Source organism: Lemur catta, chromosome 15 (assembly GCF_020740605.2).
Source record: "Lemur catta isolate mLemCat1 chromosome 15, mLemCat1.pri, whole genome shotgun sequence".
NCBI classification, from domain to species: Eukaryota; Metazoa; Chordata; class Mammalia; order Primates; family Lemuridae; genus Lemur; species Lemur catta.
This window is the reverse complement of record NC_059142.1, coordinates 34,665,418-34,686,128: the sequence shown is the minus strand read 5'-3', so window position 1 is coordinate 34,686,128 and position 20,711 is coordinate 34,665,418. Positions and strand designations below refer to the sequence as shown.

The 20,711-nt window shown below is 56.0% G+C and overlaps 2 protein-coding genes across 3 annotated transcripts in view; both read left to right on the top strand.

Annotated features, from left to right (window-relative positions):
- Window positions 1-8,295: 8,295 nt before the first annotated feature.
- On the top strand, window positions 8,296-17,650 carry LOC123620729. 2 transcript variants are annotated; one of them, XM_045526216.1, is made up of 4 exons: window positions 13,256-14,231; window positions 14,540-14,684; window positions 15,027-15,611; window positions 17,031-17,650. In XM_045526216.1, exons 3-4 carry the CDS (start codon window positions 15,108-15,110, stop codon window positions 17,358-17,360), a joined length of 834 nt encoding a protein of 277 aa, XP_045382172.1. In that variant the 5' UTR covers window positions 13,256-14,231; window positions 14,540-14,684; window positions 15,027-15,107; the 3' UTR covers window positions 17,361-17,650. The 2 variants fall into 2 exon arrangements, with proteins under 2 accessions (XP_045382173.1, XP_045382172.1); XM_045526217.1 differs by lacking the exons at window positions 13,256-14,231; window positions 15,027-15,611 and adding an exon at window positions 8,296-8,396.
- The window catches only part of ITGA3 (integrin subunit alpha 3), a 26,971-nt gene continuing 23,648 nt past the window's right edge, over window positions 17,389-20,711 (top strand). The window contains exon 1 of the mRNA XM_045526215.1: window positions 17,389-18,076. Coding sequence (XP_045382171.1) covers window positions 17,871-18,076 — 206 coding nt within the window. The 5' untranslated portion in view covers window positions 17,389-17,870. The remainder of the gene's footprint in view (window positions 18,077-20,711) is intronic.

The window sequence follows — 20,711 nt, the reverse complement described above, 5'->3', positions numbered from 1 at the left end:
CAGATGGGAGGATCTTCCAGAAGTTGGGGGAGGAAAGGGAGGGGTGGAGCTGGGGAGGGGGCTCAGATCTCCTGTGATGCCACACTTCCCACCAAAGCCCTGAGTCTAGGGGAGACCTGCCCTCGCTGCCCCGGCTCGGGGCCCACAAACTGTGTGGAAGGACCAGCCTGTTACCCCACCCTGGGCGGGCAGGAATTGGGGCCACTGTCTGCCCCCTGCTCCCACCCTTCCCTGTGTCCAGTCTGCAGAGGAAAGGTGGAGACTCAGCATGGTCAGCCTCTCTCAGGCTGATGGCCCCGCCCCAGAGGATGGCAGCTTCCCCCGGGGGCAGTCTGGGGAAAGAGGAGCAGGTGTTTACCTGGTCAGGAGAGGCTTGGTGGAAATCAGGTTTAGCTCCTTAAATCACACGGAGGGGGAGAGATGCTGTTGGTTCCCATGTTTCCACCCCAAACCGCCCAGGGCCTGGGGGGTGGGGGCCGATAGGGACAGAGAAAGCCGAGGGTCTGCAGGAGAATCAGCGACCCCTTCTCCTGGCCTAGCTCCCCTCCTCCTGCCAAACAGCAGTAGGGTGGGTGGCCCCTGGATGCCTGTCCCAGCCTGTCTGTGCAGATGTGAGAGCTGAGGGGGAAGGGACAGAGAGCCAGGGGGCTGACAGGAGTAGGGTAGAAGTGCCAGTCAGGAGGGCAGCATGGGTGGCGCAGGGGAGAAGGCTCCAGAAGGGACCTGGGCAGGAGCCCTGGGAGCGGGGCGGGTGCCCAGGTTGTCCTGGCCTGGAGCAGGGGGCAGCAGAGGGCTGACTGTCTGGGGGCCCACTGCAGCCTCTCTGCACCCTCTGGTGGTTCTGGACGTGTGATGTGGTCGATGGGCCCAGGGCAGCACCCCCACCCCTGTCAAACTCCTTGATTATTTTTTCCTGTCGGCTCTGCCTGCAGGGACTGCCTCCCGCCCAGGATGTAAGGCAGGCAGCAGCTTGTCTGACCCAGCCTGGCCCTAGGGGAGCCCCCGTTCTTGGGGAGTGGATAATCCGAGCTAGGGAGACAAGAGAGACTGCTCCCCCACCCCATCCCAGGAGACTGGGAGGCCCCCTCCCCGCCCCCAGCTTCCCAGCCCCTCTTGACAGCAGCTGTAAGTGCTTGGGATGCAGCCAGGTTCCTGCCAGGCGGGTGGGCTGTTTGGGGGCGTGGCCGGCAGGCAGTGGCTACCGTTCCCCTGCACCCCCACCCAAGGCAGGGCGAGCCAGGCTCCTGCCTCCTTTGGCTGCCCTCCCTGCATCCAGGGCCTGCTTGCTTGAGTGAGACAAGAGTAATGGACACGGCGCAGGGCCCGACCCGAGGGCCTTGGCTGTGGGCCCAGCGCTAGGAACACTGTCCATAAATATTTGGGGAGTGAATGATGCCCGCCCCACACAGCCAACTGTTGCCTGCAGCCCGGAAGACCTGCGGGAGGAGGCCATGGTGTCCATCCCTCTGCCTCCAAGCTGAGACAACATCAGGGATCTGGGGGACGAGACTGCCAGGTCCTCAACCAGGTTTGGCACCCTCTTCATCACCAAGGGCAGCACCCTTTCAGCCATGCCCCTGCCTCCAGGCCGGCCAGCATCTGCTCCAGCCCAGAGACGCCAAGCCTTCTCTCTCGGGTGCAGAATCCCTTGCTGTTGGTTTTTTTTCTGAAATCTAGCTTCTGCCCTTCCAGGACCCCCTTCTTTGGCTCTGGGATGGGAACAGATCTGGCCACCCTTTGGGTGGTTGGCGATGCTCCTCACCCTGCTCAGCTGCGCCCCCTCCTGGAGAGCTGTCTACCTGCTGTCAGGCTGTGCAAGAGCTCAGCCTGGGGGAGATGCCCCTACGCTCCTTGGGGTCCCCTTCCTTACCCCAGTAGGAGCTTGGAGGGGGCACAGCCCTCAACCTTTCCTGACTTGTCCCCCTCTCCTGTGGCCTCAGACCAAGACAATAAGGTTGTCTTTAGAAAGAAGTCTCTGGACACGCACTACACCAGGCAGCTGGGAATTTGGGGTGACCATCAGCTGCCTGCTGCAGGGGGTGGCTGCAGTAGTCTTGGGGTGCACCCTGCCTCACCCCTAGGGACCGAGAGAGGCTGTGGGTGCAGGGCTGCGCTGGGCTGGGCCGTGGAGCAGCAAGCTGGCAGGAGCCGGCTGTGTGTCCTTCTCCAATCTCGCTCCCTCGTCTGGAACTCAGTTTCTAACCTAGTTTCATGAGACTTCCTTGGCCCACTTCCCGGTGTAATATTAAGCAAGTTATCGAGACCCTAAGGCTCAGTTTCCTTATCTGTCGCATGGGGGTAATAATAGGACCTAGCTCATGGGATTTTGTAAAGTATCAGATGAGATGTGCACACGCAGCACTCAGCACGGGAGAGAGTGCATGGGAAGTCCTCAGCAAACATTAACTGTTAGGACTAAGGCTTTTAAGACTTAAAGGCCAGTTTTTCTTCCCAGATTCCCTCATCCCTGAGCTCTGAGTGTGCCTCTCATGGCCTGGGGGGAAGAGAGAAGGGACCTTGGGACCGGACAAGACGCTGTGCTCCAGCCCACCTGGCTCTTGGCAGGCCACCCCTGCCCTCACCCACTGCTGCCCCCGTCCCACGGCTTCTCACAGGCCCCCAGATCAGGTGCCACCCTCCCACCCCCACCAGACGTGCCAGGCTGGTGCCCAACCCACTTCCAGGAAGAGGGACATAAACACAGCTTGCATCCTCTCCGGAAGCAATGGGGTGGTCAGGGGCTCCAGTCCAGGTCAGGGAGGGTCTGGGAATTCCTAGGGCTCCAGTCAGGGAGCCCAGGGAGAGGAGATGCTCCCCTTCCTGGAGTTGGGAAGAGAGCAACGTCCTTGTGGGTGCTTGAGGGGGCAGGGTAGACCCCTCCAAAGGCTGTGTGCAGACCCCTGCCACCGGCTGCCTCTTGCCTAGTGGGTGTGAAGTGGTATCTCATTGTGGTTTGATTTGCATTTCCCTGATGACTAATAAGTTGAGCATCTTTTTATATGCTTACTGGCCATTTGTATATCTTCTTTGGAGAAATGTCTATTCAGATCCCTTTCAAACACTTCACTGGCACCAGGCCATTAGGCTGTCCTCCCCTCTTCCATCCTCCCCTCTTCCTCCTCCCCGCCAGCCTGTCTTCCCTCCAAGTGCAGCCCTAGCCAGGCTTTTCTGCTTAAACCTCCAGTGGCTCCCCATTGCTTGCCGCCAAACTTGCTCAGATGTGTTCTTTGAAAAGTGTTTTGTAAGAGGCTGAGAGAGGTTCCTCTGAAGAAGACTGTATGGTTAAGCCACAGTCAAAGTTCTGGGACATGCTGCGTGCTCAAACCCACTCCGGGAGCTGGTCAGTGCACCTCGGAAGGCTCAGAGAAGTCCCAAAGTGAACAACCCCCTCCTTAACCCAGCACTTCCCAAACTAATTTGATGGCAGCGTCACACTCCCTCCCTTTGTATTTTCTTTTTTTCCAGCTTTATGGAGATATCATTCCCATGTCACATAACTCACTCATTTGAAATGTACAATTCAACGGCTTTTAGAATATTCACAGATACGTGCAAACATTGCCACAATCAATTTTAGAACATTCTCATCACCCTGAAAAGAAACCCTGTGCACTTTAACTATTGCCCCCAACTCGCCCACTCACTGTCCTGCTCTCAAGTCCAGGCAGCTACTGATCTGTCCTGTGTCCCTGTGTTTGCTTGCACTGGGGGTTTCACGTAGTGGAACCACACTACATGTGGCCTTCGTGTCTGGCTTCTTTCACTCAGCATAACGTTTTCAAGGTCCATTCATATTGTAATATGTGTCAGGACTTCATTCCTTGTAGGCAAATAATATTCCATTGTGTGGCTATATCACATGTTGTTTATCCGTGCACCATTGACGGACACTTGGGCTGTTTCCACTTTGGCACAATTATGAATAATGCTGCTATGAACATTCCTGTACAAGCTTTTGTGTGGATGTATGTTTCTATTTTGGGGGGTATATACCTAGGAGTGGAATTGCTGGGTCAAATGGTAACTCTGTTTAACCATTTGAGAAAATGCCAGACTTTTTTTTTTTTTTTTTTTTTGAGACAGAGTCTAGCTCTGTGGCCCGGGCTAGAGTGCTGTGCCATGATCATAGCTCACAGATCAAACTCATAGCTCAAACTCCTGGGCTCAAATGATCCTCTTGCCTCAATCTCCCGCATAGCTGGGACTATAGGCGCTCGTCACCACACCCAGCTAATTTTTCTGTTTTTTGTAGAGACGAGTCTCACTCTTGCTCAGGCTGGTCTCAAACTCCTGACCTCAAGGGATCTTCCCGCCTCAGCCTCCCAAAGTGCTAGGATTACAGGTGTGAGCCACCACACCTGGCTCCAGACTATTTTTTGAAGCGATCATGCCATTTTACATTCCCACCAGCAGTGAATGGGGACTCCAGTTTCTTCACATATTCACTAACACTTGTCATCTGACTTTTTGGTTCTAGCCATCCTGGTGAATGTGAGGAGATATGTCCTTGTAGTTTTGTTTTGCATTTCCCTGATGGCTAATGACATTGAGCATCTTTTTCTATGCTTATTAGCTGCTTCTATGTCTTCTCTGGAGAAATATTTATTCTAAAGATCCTCTGCCCATTTTAAAATTGTGTTGTCTTTTTAGTATTGAGTTGTCATAGTTCTTTAATACATTCCAGATACAAATGCCTTATCAGATATTTGTCTTACAAATATTTTACTCCATTCTGTGGGTTGTCTTTTGACTTTCTTGATATTATCCTTTAAAGCACAAAAGTTTTCAATTTTGATAAGGTTCGGTTTATTGTTTTCTTTTACCACTTGTACTTTTGGTGTTATAGCTAAGAATCCATTGTCAAAGCCAAGATCACAAAGATTTAGTCCTACGTTATCTTCTAAGAGTTTTATAGGTCGAGCACTTATATTTAGGTCTTTGCTCCATTTTGAGTTAATTTTTGTCCAAGGCCTGAGGTAGGGGTCCAGCTTCATTCTTTTGCATGTGGACGTCCAGTCCTCTGCTTTCCCTTGCCCCCTCATGCACTTACAAAATATCCAGTAGCATCTCACAGGACTCTGGTGCTCTAGGAAACACTGACTGGGAATATTGATCAGGTCCAAGTCTCTTAGCCTGGCACAAGGCCTCTTCCCATCGCCCCCAACTTGTCTTCTCCCAATTTATCTGGACTGGCCTCTTGCTGTTCCTTAGACTTGCACTGGGTTTTCCTGCTATAGTATATGCTATTCTGATGCCTCTTGCCACTCCGTGACACACACACACACATCTCCACCTGCTGAAATTCATGCATCCTCCAAGGAATAATAATAGCTAATGCTCCAAGGAGCATTTGACATGTATCAGACATTCTCTGTCTTCTTCTTGGTTTTTTTTTTTTTGTTGTTGTTGTTGTTTGTTTGTTTGAGACAGGGTCTCACTCTGTCACCAGGGCTAGAATGCAGTGGCCCAATCACAGCTCACAGCAACCTCAAACTCCTGGGCTCAAGCGATCCTCCTGCCTCAGCCTCCTGAGTAGCTGAAACTACAGGCGTGCACCACCATGCCCTGCTAATTTAAAAAAAAATTTTTTTTTTTGTAGAGACGTGGTCTTGCTATGTTCCTCAGGCTGGTCTTGAACTCCTGGCCTCAAGTGATCCTCCCACTTTGTCTTCCTAAAGTGCTAGGATTATAGGTGTGAGCCACTGTGCCCAGCCCAGACATTTTCTAAGCACTTTATTTCTATTATCTCACTTAATTCTTATAGTGACCCCATGAGGCATATGTTCCCACTATCCCCATTTCTCAGAAATCAAGGCTCAGTATGGTCAGGTAACTTGCCCACGGTTATGCAATTAGCAAGTGATGGAGGAAGAATTTGAACCCAGGCCATCTGACTCAAGAATGCCTGCTCTTAACAAATCACTGCCCTCCTATCAATCTTTGCTTATCTCTGTAACTCTGCCTACCACTTCATTTGTACTAAAATATATTTACTGAACTCCACTACATATTTGGCTGAAACAACAAGTTAGCAAGTGAGCAAAAGAATGAACAGAACTGCACTGTCAGAGCTGGAAGGAACCCAAGCGGTGGCGTGCATTCCAGGGTAACGACCTGATGGATGGGAAGGCCTCTGTGACTTATCGAGGGTCACAGGGTGGGGGCAGAGGCCATGGCAGGACCCAGGTCTGTTCCCCTCCTGCCGGCAGTTGTGACAAAACGCTGGCTGTGCTTCCATTCAGCACACACTCCTTGATACAACCTCCGTGCCGGGCCTGAGGCACACCGAACAAGACCCCTGGGACCCTGCCCTCTCTCCTCCAGGGAAGGGGGCAGAGCTCCTCCTGGGCTTTAAGACCCTCCTGGCCCTTCCCCTATGCAGGGCCATCCCCTGGGCCAGCTTCTCTGTTCCCTTGGAGGGAGCAGTAGGAATGGGAGGCGGCCGCCGGCCAGGGGCACAGGGCGGGCCGGGAGGAAGGGCCCCCGGTCCGGTTCATTTCCTGGCACCCTTGTTTGCCGCGTGCCCCTGGCTTCTGGTGGCTGTTTCCGCCCCGCCCACAGTCTCCCTGGCTGAGTGGGCAGCTGGCCGGGCTGGAATTCTCCCACATCCTCAGCCTCCGCTGACTCTGAGCCGGGCCCACCCTCAGAGCCCGGCAGACCCAAGTGAGAATCCTGCTTCCCCCATTGCTATGTCACCTTGGGCATGTTGCTTTGTCATTCTGGGCTTTTGTTTCTTCTTATTTTATTTTATTTTATTTTGAGACAGAGTCATGCTCTGTTGCCTGGGCTAGAGTAGCACGGCATCAGCCTAGCTCGCAGCAATCTCAAACTGTGAGGGCTCAAGTGACCCTCCTGCCTCAGCCTCCCCAGTAGCTGGGACTACAGGTACTCACCACCACGCCCAGCTAATGTTTCTATTTTTTGTAGAGATAGGGTCTCGCTCTTGCTCAGGCTGGTCTTGAACTCTTGAGCTCACGCGATCCTCCTGCTTCGACTCCCAGAGTGCTAGGATTACAGGCGTGAGCTGCCATGCCCGGCCTGTTTCCTTGATAAGGAAAACCCCGATCTATTACTTGGCACAGCAGCCACCTGAGACCCCCACCCCTCACAGAAGACCCGCATCAGCATAATACTAACCTATCACCTGGCCCATCAACTAATCTATTACCTGGTGCATCAGCATAACACTAAACCTATTACCTGGTGCATCAACTACCCTATTACCTGGCTGGCATTAGTCATCTGAGACCCCACCCCTCGGACCACCCCAACTTAATAGAAGTGGGAAAAATTGGGTAGACGGGGCTCAGAATTTGGTGGTGAGACCCCTCTGAGCCCACCCTTGAATAAACCTTGATTCTCCGACTCTGCATGTGCCGCTCGGTTTGTCCTCGGAACCACTCGCTTGTAACGCTTGCTGCAACATCCTCTTCTGGAAGAGGGGTACCGTGACCGACTCGCAGGCTTGCCATGAAGAGTAAAGGATGAAATATACATAAAGGGCTTGGCACAATGAAACTCGCAACGAAACTACTGTCTCTTTTTCTCAGCCTGTCTCTCCCCATTTCCTCCAAGTCTTCCAGGATGTCCCCTGTGCCCCTTCCCTGTGTTGGGGTCTCAGGGGAGCCTTTTGGGCTCCTCTGTGATGGGGGAAACTTCTCCAGGTGCTGTTGCCCCCACTAGCTCTTGGGTGTCCATTTCCTTGACATAGAAACACTCATGCCCCACAGTGATGGCACCTGAGGGGACCCACAGGGACATCGTGAGTTTTTTAATGGACCTGAGAAGATTCGGTTTGATGCACATCATTGATCTGCACTCCAAGTAGAGCTCTGGAGTAGGAGCTATTGGCAGGGTGGAGAGAGAGAGGGTCTGAGCTTGCTTCCCTGGAAGTTGGGCTCTTGGGGGTGAGACAGCCACAGCCACCCCCACCACCATGGCCACCATCATCCCAATAAAAAATAACACTTATTGAGCTATTACTATGTGCCAGGCACCGTGAAGCTTCTCATTTACTCTCCACAACAATTTTATGATTAGAGGGCGATTATTAACTCCATTTTACAGATAGAGAAACTGAGGCATAGGGAGCTTAAGCAACTTTGCCCGAGCTAATAGGTGACCAAATGTGGTGCATGCTCTAGCAGAGGGAGAAACAGGGCTGCGTTGGAATGGAAAGCATCACATGAGACCCAGCAGCCTGGGGAGATGGTGGATTTCATTTGGCCTTAAAGGAAGGGGAGCTGTCAGTAAGCGAGAGGAAGCTGGGCGTGGTGGGCGGAGGGTGCAGCTGAGCCAAGGCTGGAGAAAGCAGTGAGCGGGAGTCTGGGGCATGAAGACCCCTCTTGCAGGCTGGGGCTGTGACGAGGACCGGGAGTGGAGGACAAGGGATGAATGTAAGCAGGGTGGCTTGCGGGGGACCTCGGACTCTAGGCTGGGGAGCTGGGCTTCAGGCTTGGTTCTGTACGGCAGCCAGGGTTGGGTTTGTTGGGGTCAGATCAGAAGGGAATAAGAGGCCTCCTGGAGCCAGGTGATGGTTGTCTTTAGGGGAAGAGAAGGGAAGGGCGCAGTGTGCTGGGCCCGCTGCCAGGTGCTTCCCATGGATGACCTCAGTTAATTCTCCCCACAGTCCCGAGGGGCAGGCATGGCTGTCACATCCTCGCAAACAAAGAAACTGAGGCTCAGAGCTGACCAGAGGCAAGCTAGAGGCTAATGCGCATTGGGGGACCCCACGGCCTGGGGTGGGACCAGGGCACAGGCCAGGTGTGCACACTGGCAGGGAGGTGGGTGTGCAGCGCTACGAGGGCATCTGTGGGTGCAGGGAGGAGGGCAGGACTGTCAGGGAATGAATGAAGTAGGGGCTCCTGGGGCTGTAGTCAGGGTCACCAAAAGAGCTAGAGCAACAAGGGGGCTGGAAGGAAGGAGGGAAGGGTGGGAGGAAGGGAGGAAGGGCAGGGCTGAGGGAGCCCAGGGTGCAGGTGGTGAGAGGCCTGTCGGAACTGGGACCCAGGGGGGCTCTCTTGGGTGGGCTTCCTGTGTGCCCAGCCTGACAACATGGAGCCCTGCTGGCATGGCCTGATCAGCATCAAAGTCAAGGCCGGTACCCCAGGGAGAGGCCTCTGAGAATTTCCCTCTGTTGGTGGGTGTGTGGTGGACCACCTTGGGGTCTCTCCTGGGCTCTGGTTTCCTTGTCTATCTCCTCCCCTTTCCTGGGACCTCTGGCACATTGCCAGCCAGTCCTGCGTCTCCACATAGGAGGCTCTGGACGTCCCACGGACCCACTGGCCGTCCTTGCTGCTGTCCTCTCCCCATGTCCCCTGCATTCTACCAGCCACTGGCTCCTGCCCACACCCCTCCCTCAGATACCTCTCAAGTCCATCTACATCTCACAGCCCCTTGCCCTGCAGTGGGACAGACCCTCACCCCTTCTCATGTCCCGCCCTGTGCCAGCCGCAGGTGGGTCTCCTCGACTCCCAGTCAGAGGGAGCTTTCGAACCCCCAAGTGCCGACACTCATTCCGTGTGCGAACCCACCAGCTCCCTTCAGTTCCACGGCTGGCAAGCTGGAGCCCAGACTCCGGGGCCAGGCACCAGTGACGTCCTGGGCTTGTCCCCCACAGTCAGCCACGCCTGTGATGTCTGCCCCACTCCCCTGCCCGTGTGCTCTCTGGCTCCCCGCTTCCCTCTCTCTGCAGTCCAGCTGGGCTGGGCTCTTCCTCCGACTCCCTACTACACCTGCCCAGAGCAGTTCTGCCACTTGAGGGAGTGGCCTTGACATCCCCCAAACCCCATCTGATTCCTCCTCTCAGAGGAGTCCCTGAAGATGTCCAGGACGAGGTGGGGAAGGGGACCCCCGGAGGGAAAAGGCCGAGGCCCTGGGGGGATTGTTTTGTGGGGAAGTGAAACCTCCTCATCATTGCCCACGTCATGCCAACAGTTAACCAGAGACGGCAGGTGCGGGGGCCTGTCTGGAGGCCCTGCCCACCCCACCCACTAAATCCCTCTTTGTCCCAGTGGCCCTTCCCCATGCTCTGGCCCTTTCCCTCCCCGCACCCCCCTCCCCTCCCCCAGTTGTCTGACTCATTTGTACCCGGGGCCCTGGCCTCTGTGGGCAATGCTGTCACATCCTGCCCCCTCCCTGCCAGGTAGGGCTCCCACATGTTGACAGGAGCGATCAGGAGGCAAGGCAGGAGCCCACAGGAGGGCTGCCTACTGCTGTGAGCTTTGTGACCGCGGCAGGGTAGGAGAGAGGCTCTGCGAGGAGGAGGGCTCTTTCGCTGCCTTGCACATCAGACTTGGGGCGAGAGTAGGGCCCCGCCTGCCCCGAGATGGCTGGCCCCTTAGCTCTCTAAAACCACAAGCAGGTTTCACACCAGCAGTTACTGGCTCCCCGGGGGGAGTTCGGCACTGAGGGGGGACGGGGAGGCTGGGATGGGGGTGAGGGCTGGGAGGAGGCTTTAACCTGATTTACTCAGGGCCTCGTCCGTCCGGAGCAGGCGGGAGGAGGAAGTGAGTCAGTGGGCACAGCGATTCATGCCTCAGAATTCCGACTTTCCTTTTCAACCCACTGAGCCAAGACGTTTGTCCCAACCGGATCCCGGGGTGGGGGAGGGGACAGAGCTGGGGACATTAAAGAGACAGAACTGGCCTCTCACTCGCCTCCCCTGGGCTCCTTTTTTTAGTGCCAGAGTATGTGGTGACTGAATTCAGCTGGACACAGCCGTGCATGAGGGAGGGACTGCCACAGGGTCTGGGACACACAGGTGTCATCAACGCTGAGGGTAACGACTACCACTTAGGGAAGGAGTGGCTGACTTGGGGCCCCAGTTCTGTTTCACCAGACCCGTGAATTTGCTATCTTTGTGTCCAGTTTATAGATGAGGAAACTGAGGCTGAGAGGTGCAGGGCCTTGCCCGAGGTCACGGTCCCTCCAGCCTGGCTGGAAGTCAGTGCCAGTCCTGGAAGATGGGTCGGGGCGGGGGTGGGGGTGAGGGAAGGTTTTGCTGCAAAAGTGGAAGCTCATGAAAGATTTGGAAGAACAAGTGGATGTTTGCCAAGGCAAAGAGTGTGTGAAGGGCATTCCAGGCAGAGGGACCAGCATGTGCAAAGGCAGGGGGCAAGGGCTGGCCCTGTGTGTTGGTGTCATCCTGCCGAGAGTGGAGACAAGGCACCGGGACAGAAGCGGTCAGAGGAGGAGCAGGCTGTGGGGAGGACGGAAGATGCTGAGTCCTTTCTGGAGGTGGCTGGTGAGAGCTGAACATGAAGCCTGGAGGAGCTGGCGCAGGTGGGGTCAGCGTGTAGGAAGATGGTAACGCACAGGGGTCATCTCGGGCTGCAGGAGGGAGGAGGACCACACACAGGCCCAGGGCGGGCTGAGGAGTCTTGCAGGGGGAGAGGGTGCTGGGAAGGCACTGTCAGGCAGGAGTTTAAATGAAATACAGAAGGAGAGGTCAGCAGGTCACCGCTGCCACCCTGGAGAGGTCAGGGGCAAAGGCCCAAAGACAAGCACAGAGTTTGCCCATCAGAGGAGGCTGCAGCCCAAGGAGAGCGGGAGGTTTCACCATGACCCGAGGGCAGGATCCTGACTCCAGGGGAAGGCAGACAGGTGACTCCACTCAGAGGAGGTCACTTCTAAGCCGTGAGCTCCTGGAAGAATGGGAGGTAGCCAGGATGCCTGGGGGCGGGTGGGGGCTGTGGGATGCCTGGTGGCAGAACGGCAGAAGGCTGGAGGCCAGTGAGGAACTGCGAGGTGCTCCTGTGCCTGCGTGTGGCACTGGAAGGGGGAGGGGAAGTAGGGGGTGGGCGCAGGTGGAAAGATGACCAGGGCTGTCTCAGGGACGGTGATGTGTCCTGAGAGCAGAGGGGAACCACTGGAGGTGACAAACAGGAGAGTGACGAGGGCAGGTTGGTAGGACACTTGGGCCGCCATGCAGATGGGAGGGAAAGGTAGAGGCAGGGAGGGCAGTGGGAAGCGCCAACAGTAATCTAGGCAGAAGGGGCAGAAAAGTGGACAAACAGGCGAGATAGCAGGAAGGTGTCATCAATGGGACACTGAGATTGGCTAAGTTGGGTGCAGAGGAGGGGGAGGCGTTGGGCTTCCAGCTGAGGTGAGCCCCTTGGAGCCGAGCTGGCTGGGGAAGGCCTGTGGGTCACTTTTGTGTACCGTGAGTCACAGTGCCTGAGGAACTTCGTGGTCTGAGTTATTAAGAGCCAATGAGGCGGGGCCTGGTGGCCCATACCTGTAATCCCAGCACTTTGGGAGGCCAAGGTGGAAGGATCGCTTGAGGCCAGGAGTTTGAGACCAGCCTGGGCAACATAGCAAGACCCCCATCGCTACAAAACAGAAGGGGAGGGTGATGAAATGACTTTTCCCTAAATATCAGCAAGGCATTGTGGAGACAGGATGTCCCACTTTGGTATTTTAGTTTTTATTTCTGCCTGAGCAGACAACCACGTTTCACCTATCGTATGGCAGATACATTCCTACATCCATTAGCACCACAGTACAAAGAAGGCAGCAGAGCCGAGCACTGATGAGCCATGAGAATGCTGGCCTCCAGTGGGGCAAGTCTGGGCTGGTCAGCCACGTGGATTGACCGGACCAGAAGTATGTGCCTTGGGCAAGGGACACTACTGTCATCCATTCACCCAGCCACTCCCATAGGGCCTTACTGACCCTGTCCCTACCCCCCAGACCAATCACAGCCACCGGGAGAAGGATCAATATAGACACACACACTTCTCACACCCAATCCCCGAGGAGCCCACTCTGGAAGGACATGACCATGGAGTCAGACAGCCACACCGGAGGAGGGAGTCACACCTTTTGTACTTTGGGCATCTCAGTATTTTCATCTGTAAACTGGGAGACATCTATACCTCCTAGGGTTATCAGAAGGTAACATACGTAAAAGGCTAGGCACATAGTAGATGCTCAGAAAATATTAGCTCCCTCTCCACATTCAAATATACAGGAGACATTCAGAGACACATAGTTACACAGGCAAACACATGTGCATGCATGAGGGTCCATGTGTGCAGACACATGTTCTGAGGAATATACATGTAGGAACCCTCCACCCCCAGTGGGTATCTAGGGAGTTAGTAGGGGCAGGGTGGGTTGGGGGTGGGGTAGATGAAGCCCCCCCACCTGCCCAGATTTCCCACCTGAGCACAGAACTCTGCCCATAAGCAGGCTTCTCCCCCGGAAATGGCAAAGCCCCTGTGGGGTGGTGACTCAGCTGGGTTCAGCTGGGGCTGCCTCTACTGTGTGGCCTCCTGAGTGCAAAGGGGCCACCTTGACATGAGACAGAGAACGCTGAAGAGCCCACCAGAGTCCTAATTTCCCTGCCAGGAGGCGATGGCCCCAGGGGCCGGGGCAGGGCGTGGGCTTCAAGGCTAAGCCTTGGGCAGTAGGCGTGGGCCTGGGGAGGGCTAGAGAAACAGAGAGGATGGGGGGCAGGGAGCTTCCCCAATGTTTAGGGCCTGCTCACCACACCCCCTTGGGGGTCACTGCCCACTGATCCCCAGAAACCCTCTGCTCTTTCCCTCCTCCCAAAATTCCCCACCTGTCCCTGAAGTCCAGTCAAATCAGCGTCCTGGGCCTTCATCACTCACTCTCTCCCTCCCTCAGCCTCTGCCCCTGCCCAGCCGACCTCATCCCTTGTCCAGATTATTATAGCGGCCCTCTCCTGCCCCCACCCAGTCTCTCCTGGAAATGTCAAATTCATGCTACAGCCAGAATGTTCTTCCTGACAGCCCCCCTTGCCCCATAAGCACCACTCCTAAAATACAATGAAAAGTGGGTTTAGAATGTTTCAATTTGAGAGCTTCCAGAATGGGAGGCCGGGATGAGACCCCAGCCTCAAAGATACTCCCAGGAGGACTCAGCCCCGCATTGGTACCTAGTAAGCTATCAGTGAACATTTGAGGCTGGTGGATTCTGAGCCAGGGGAGTTGCCTGGACCTGGCCTACATCTGGGTCACAGAAGGAAATCTGATAAGCCCATTCAGCTTCCCCTCTCCTCCCTCCCTCCCTCCTCAGTAATTTGCATTTTCAGTTCAAGTCTGAGATACAGACTGAGTCTTAGTTCAACAGCAGAGCTTTGGTCCACTTGGTTCAGCGGATACTAGAAACCCTGGCACCTAGTGGGTGCAGACCGGGGAATAATGAGGGGTTCTCTCCAGCCCTTCCATTTCACAGATGGGGAAACCAAGGCCTGGAGCAGGAAGGTAAGTGGCCCAAGGTGAGAAGGCAGAAGAGAGCCTGCCCTCAACCAGGTGCACACAGTTGCACCCCCTCTGTGTGCCTCGTGTCCACATGCCTGCCCCTGGGAGGTGAGGGCCCCTGGGGCAGTGAGACGGGGTGTGGGGAGAGGGCAGGCAGGGGAAGGCTAAATAAACAGAAGCTGCCTTTACAGAATATTGACATTGTCCTTGTCCTGGCTGGGAAAACTTCACCCGGAAGCAGCCCCAACCCTTCTGCCTTTCTTCTCCCCAGAGGCTCCCTCTCGCCACTCCTGTCTTTCCCCCTTGTCCAGATACTCCTCCTCCAGGAAGCTTCCCTGGCCCTCCAGCAGGACCCACAGTTTGCACATGGTTATGGTCACCTGTAGAGGCAGATGGACGCCATCCAAGGTTTGGTTTGAATGTCAAGACTGATGACGCCACCCGCACACCAAGAGGGTATGAAAAGTTTTATTATTGACATAATTGAGGTCTCCAGGGAGATCAGGGTCAGCCTCTCGAGCGGGTCCCAAATGGCTTGAGGGAGCCAGGGAGGAGAGTGGCCTGGGTTTTTATTGTGGTCAGGGGCTGAGTGTTCTTGCCTGAAGGGGCTTGCGGATCTCCTCCCTCGGATGCCAAGCGAGAGAGAGAGCACCCAGGCTTTCTCATCAGCTTGTCCAGGTGTGGGGCGCAGGGGGCGAGGGAGGGGTGAGGCTTGAAAGCTGTCAGCCAAAAATAGACGTAGGCTCCTCATTACACATGTTATTCCTGTGCCCTTGTTTCTCTTGTCTGTGTTTCTAGGTGGGTCCCTTCTCCATGGGGAGAGGTTGACAGATAAAGAGTTGACACGAGAGCCAACTGAGAGATGAGATGAGGCTGTAGATGACAACGTCACTGATTTGGACCCTTGGACTTAAGCCCCTTGGCATGATGTTGGGGTTTCTCTTTTTCCATCTCTCCAGCTCAGACCCCTCCACTCTCCACAGCGCCCTCCACCCCCATTCCATCTCCTCAGCTCTGTCTGACACTCCCCCACATTCTTTAGCTCAGCCCACCCCCACCAGTCACCCCTGCTCTGCTCCCACATTCCCTCTGGACACTCCCCTGGAGTGGAAAAACCATCCCTCATCCCTTTCCTGCTCCCAGTCCTGGGATCGGACATGCTGGTCATTCCTGTTTGGGATGGCCAAAGAGATAAGGCCTGGCATGGGGCCGATCTGTCATCACAGGAGTCTCAGAGCTGTTTTAGGCAGGCCCCCTGCCCACACTGAGTGTCCACCCTGGGCCTCTGCCCTCCTGGCCCTAGCTATGTCCTTTTCTCCAGGAACACGGTGGAAGACTCAGGAGCCAGCCCGGAGGGCAAAGGTCTGTCCAACTTCCATCCAGGTCAGCTTCCTGTTCCTTGACCCCAGATGTCTCCTAACCCCTGGAGACCCTAAGCCACAAGGCAGACCATGAAGGAGGCTGGGTGGCTCTGGGAGTCACAACTTGGGAACAAATGCTGCCCTAAGGGCAGTCATGGACAAGTGTCCTCTCCCCAAACCCCAGAAAAGCTGTTATCGCAGCTGCTTTTATTTAAACACGTCTGGCTGTCTGACCAACATGTGCCTGGAGTTTGTCTCTTAAAGACACAGCTGTGGTCAGTGGCTTCCAGTCCTAGCTCTGCCTCCCATAAGCTTCCTGACCTTGGACATCTAGGCAACCTCCTGAGGCTCTGGTCCCCCGTAAGTCAAAACAAGATGATCATGCTGACCTCGCAGGGGAGGCTGGGAGGATGAAATGAGCCTCCTCGTGAGATGATTTGTAAACTATAAAGTTAGGCTGGGGCCCTTTCCCAGGCTCTGAAGCTAATTTTTACTCCCAATTCTTTATTCTATTCCTTAAAGAAAGCCCCCAGATTGCACAAGCTTCAGGTCCCACCAAATCTGGATGTGCCCAAAGTATTGTACACACACTAATTATTAGCATAAGTAGGTAAGAAGGACTCCAGGGTCAGATAACACAGGATTCCAATCCCAGTTGTGTGGCCTCTCCCAAATTGCTTAACCTCCCTGAGCCTCGGCTTTCTCATGTTAAAACAGATATAACACCTCAAAGATTGTTGTGAGGGTTTAACTTAATATTTGTAAAGCACTTAGCATAGTTCCTGCTGCATATGTGCTCAATACATGGTATTTTTTTCTTATTTGAAAATATATAGAGAAAAGACTGCCAGGGAAAATGAATTTTTGTGCTGCAATAAGGGAAATCTGAGTTAAACTCAAGAAAATAACATAGTGAACTCTTCAAGTTCCCTTTCAGTTTGACTCTTCTGCGAATGAGATCTTTAGGCCCCGCCCACCTACCGCCACCTGGTGCTTCCCACTGCACACCTGCAGGCGGTGGCGTCCCCGCCCAGTCTCCAAACACTCATTCCGAGCGCGGATGGGAGGAGGGGAGCTTTGGGATTCTGCAGGGCTGGGCCCTGCAGGCAGGAGTGGATGAGAATGGGCACAGTCTGGGCCCAGCTCCCGGCCAGGCCGTGCGTTCTGAGAAGGAGGCACTCATTCCACATGCACAGTCTCATCCCGTGATACCAGAAGGCGCAGCCCTTGGGGAAAAATGTTTTTTGCTAATTACAATTAGCGATATTGTTACTACCATCGCTGAATATTTGTCCAGCTTTGCTGAGAAGGCAGTCTCAGCTCGGATCGGGGTGGGTGGGTCGGGCTGGCAGGAGAAATAAATCTCGACAAAGGCAGCGAGGGGGGCTGGGTGAGAGGAAGAACGCCCAGAGACCGCCAGCCACCTCTTTGGGACTCACAGCGCTGCGGAGGCGAGCCCAGCATTCCAGCCAGCCGCGGACGGCGGTTCGCAGATGCGCCGACGCCAGCTCTCTCCAGCCAGGCCGGCCGAGGTGGCCGCGCCCGGAACGGCCTTTCCTGCAGCAGCAGCAGCCGCAGCAAGGAGCTGGACAAATCCCACCCACGGCCCCGCTCGTCCAATCCGTCTTGCTCCGGAGGCGACGCTTCCCCTGAGAAGCGAGGGGCGGAGAGGGGAAATACAAGTCTTTGGGGACACCCGACAGGTGTTTGGGGGAAAGGGCGGAGCCGGGGTAGGGAGGATGAGGAGGGAGGGGCGGTGCTGCCCCTTTAAGAGGCGGCGGCCGAGCCGGGACCTTTTCTCTTTCCCCGGAAGGAAAGCGGAGCCCGGGCTGGGCGCGCAAGGTGGGGAGGTGCGGGACTGGGCGTGGGGAGGCGGGGCGCGCGCCGCGGGGACCCCTCCCTCCCGTCCTCCTTGCGGTCTGCCGTTCTGCTTGCCAGAACCGCCGCCGAGTCGGGATCGAAGGCGACAGCGCGGCCAAGGGGGCGCGGCCCGGACAGGCTGGAGGGCCGGGTGCCTGGGGCAGGGGCGGCGGTGACCCGGTTGCTGGGGAGGCGGGAGAATAGACCCACGGACCTTGGAAGGGGATCTGAGAGCGCAGACCCTGAGCAGCCGTGAAACTGACCCGGGCTGAGGGCAAGAAACTGATCGGCACCGCTGGGCTCCACCGCGCGGCCGGTTCCAAGTGCCCTTTGGCGGTGCGGGGAGCAGGTGAACAGGTCCTTACTCCTAGCTCCGCGCCCTCACGCGCTCTCGCCTGGGCCCCCGCTCCGGCTCGCAGCCATGGGCCCCGGCCCCCGCCGCGCGCCCCGCGCCCCGCGCCCGATGCTCTGCGCGCTCGCCCTGATGGTGGCGGCCGGCGGCCGCGTCGCCTCCGCCTTCAACCTGGACACCCGATTCCTGGTGGTGAAGGAGGCCGAGAACCCGGGCAGCCTCTTCGGCTACTCGGTCGCCCTCCATCGGCAGACGGAGCGGCAGCAGCGCTACCTGTAAGTAAGGCTGGCGGGGGTGGGGTAGGAGAGAGAGTGTGTGTGCGGGGTGCGTTCGATCCGGAGCTGAGTCGGAGCCCTGGGCCCGCTGCTTTCCAGGCCCGCTGCCGCTGGCCCCGGTGAGCCAGGATTAAGGGGGCGGGTACGTGGGCAGCCCTCCGGCTGCTGGGGCTTGGCGGGAAGTGGAGGATTGGGTATGGGATGGGGGGCAGTAATTATTGGCAAGTGCTGACCGGGCTAGAACCTGTCTAGACGCCACCCCTCCGCCCTTTAGACCTCTCCTGCAAGCGGAAGTGGGGTCCAGGTTGCCTGAGGCCCCTCCCATTCTGCGAACCGAGTACCAGAACTAGCCTCTTCTCTCTAGGCCTGGGAGCTGGGGAAAACTGCAAGATAAACACCTAGTGGAAGCCCCTTCCCCTACTCTTGGGAAAAACCCATGAGCATATGCATTTGAGCACACCACCCCCTTACACCTCGCATGTAGTCTGTGGCCACACCAACCACACCCTCTGCAGAGCCAGACTGAATGGCCTTCTCAGCCCTTGGCGGTTGGGGAGTGAGGCGATGGGTGAGTCTGAGCGTATGGAGCTGTCCAGACACTGCCTCTGACCCCCTGAGGGTGGGGGGACTAGAAGAGAGTGGAGGAGGAGCTGTCCGCACGCTGGCCTGGTCTCCTGTGCCCACCCCCAGGCAGTGGCGCTCTCCCACCAAACATCTTCCCTGCATTCCACAGATTCATGTTGAATCTTCAACCCTGAGTGTGTTTGTTTTGGTTTGAAGAGGAAAATAGTGTTTTTCTCTTTCTTCTGTTCTCCTTCCCCAACAGCTGCAAGGAGAAGGAGGGGAAGACCCATGCGTGGGGGGGCGGGCAGGAGGTTGCATTCAGCTGCTTGGATCCCCAGCCCACCATAGGCACTCATGCCCAGGGAGTCATGTCCGGGTTTCAGAGGTCTGTCTGCCATGGACTCAGAGTGTGCTCAGTTTGGCAGTTGGGGGAAGGTGGCAGGGGGAGATGAGCCTGCCCAGGGAGGGACCGTGGTCAGGATAGGTCAGGCTGGTCCCATCCACCTGTTTGGGCTGGGTGACCCCACCTGGCCTCTGACCCCACTGAACAAGAAGACATGGTCAGATTAAGGTTGCCTTGAAACCTCTCCCAGCTCTGACTGGGGCCTGCGGAAACTTGTGGAAGTTGGGAATGTTCAAAGTCCAAACTCTGCCCAGCCTTGGCCTCTGCCCTGCCGGCCCAGCCCCTGCCCAGCCTCCCTACCTGGACTCGGCCTCCACTGCCGCTCGCTTTTGCAGAAGCCAGGGCCACCACACCCTTCCCAGCCCGGCCCCAGCAGCTGCCGCCTGGCCTTGTCCAACCCGGCACCTTTTGGAGCTCCTGAGTGACCATCAGCACAAATTTCTATGTCAGTGCTCTTTCTGCCCGAGCCTAGAAAAAGGTTTTCAGGTTTTCAACGCCAAGTCTGCATGGTGTAAGGTAACACAGGCCTAGAGAGGATCTGACTGGAAAGAATGAGTAAATAATGATTCTGCAACCCCTCCCCTCTTGGCTGTGTCACCTTGAGCAAGATGAGTTCCCTTTCTGGGGCTAGTTTTCCCCATTCCCCAAAAACGGGTTGGATCTGGATCTGCCTGCTGTCTCCTACCTCTGTTGGCCTATGAGAGCCAGCTTGGCATTGTGGAGGGAGAAAAGGCTCGGAAGTCCCATAGCCAGGATCCCGTCTTGGATCTGTCACCAACACCTGGGCCTTAATTTCCTCACACGCTGGGAGGAAACAACATATCTTCTTCCTGGATGTTAGTGGGGCCTTAATGAGATAATGTGCAAAATCCCCTGCACATGCCCATCTTTCCAAGGAGCACCCAAAGGCTCTTGTGTTGAGGCCAGGACCTGGAGGCACCCCCATCACCTATGGGCCCCACCTAAGGTGGCAGAGCACAGGGGTTCTACTTTTCTTCCTGGGCAGCTACCGATGGCATTAGGCTTCCAAGAGCCCAGAAGGTTCTAAAGCTAATAAATCTCTCAGAGGCAGGTAGTTCTAGACAGAGTTCTGAGTCCTCCCCTGGATACCCTCAGTCTTTCCTAGGGCTGGTTCATCTCTTCATCTCACTGGATTCTGCCCCGTGGCTCTTTGGAGGAGCCAGCTGGGCTTAGCTGCAGCCAGCTGTGTAGCCAGATGTGAACAGCTGCCTCAGTGCACAGCTCAAGGGAGCTGGCAAATCAAGCGGCAGCCTCATGATCTGTTAGCCTCAAAGTCTCTTTGGAGAAGGGGAGTGGTTCGTGGTCCTGAGCAGGCTCTTAGCCTGGGGTTCATAGGTTTTCAGGAGATGCAGGGACCCCTGGAAGTATATGAAAAATCATGTGTGTTTGTACATTGTCTGAGGGGTGGGAGGAGGGGAGAGCACAGCTTCAGGTTCTCAAAGAAGGCCTTGTTCCAGAAATGGTTAGAAACCCAGCGTAGACCCTCTTTGCTGCCCTATCACCATCATCTCTGGGCTGGGGTTCCCTTCCCACAACATAGGAGGTTCTCCGCACCCAGGCCCTGTCTCCCAGTCTCTGGAAGTGAGGGAGGAGGGGCATGCGGAGGACCAAGGTGCTTTGGGCTTCTTAGCAGGGTGCATGAGGGCC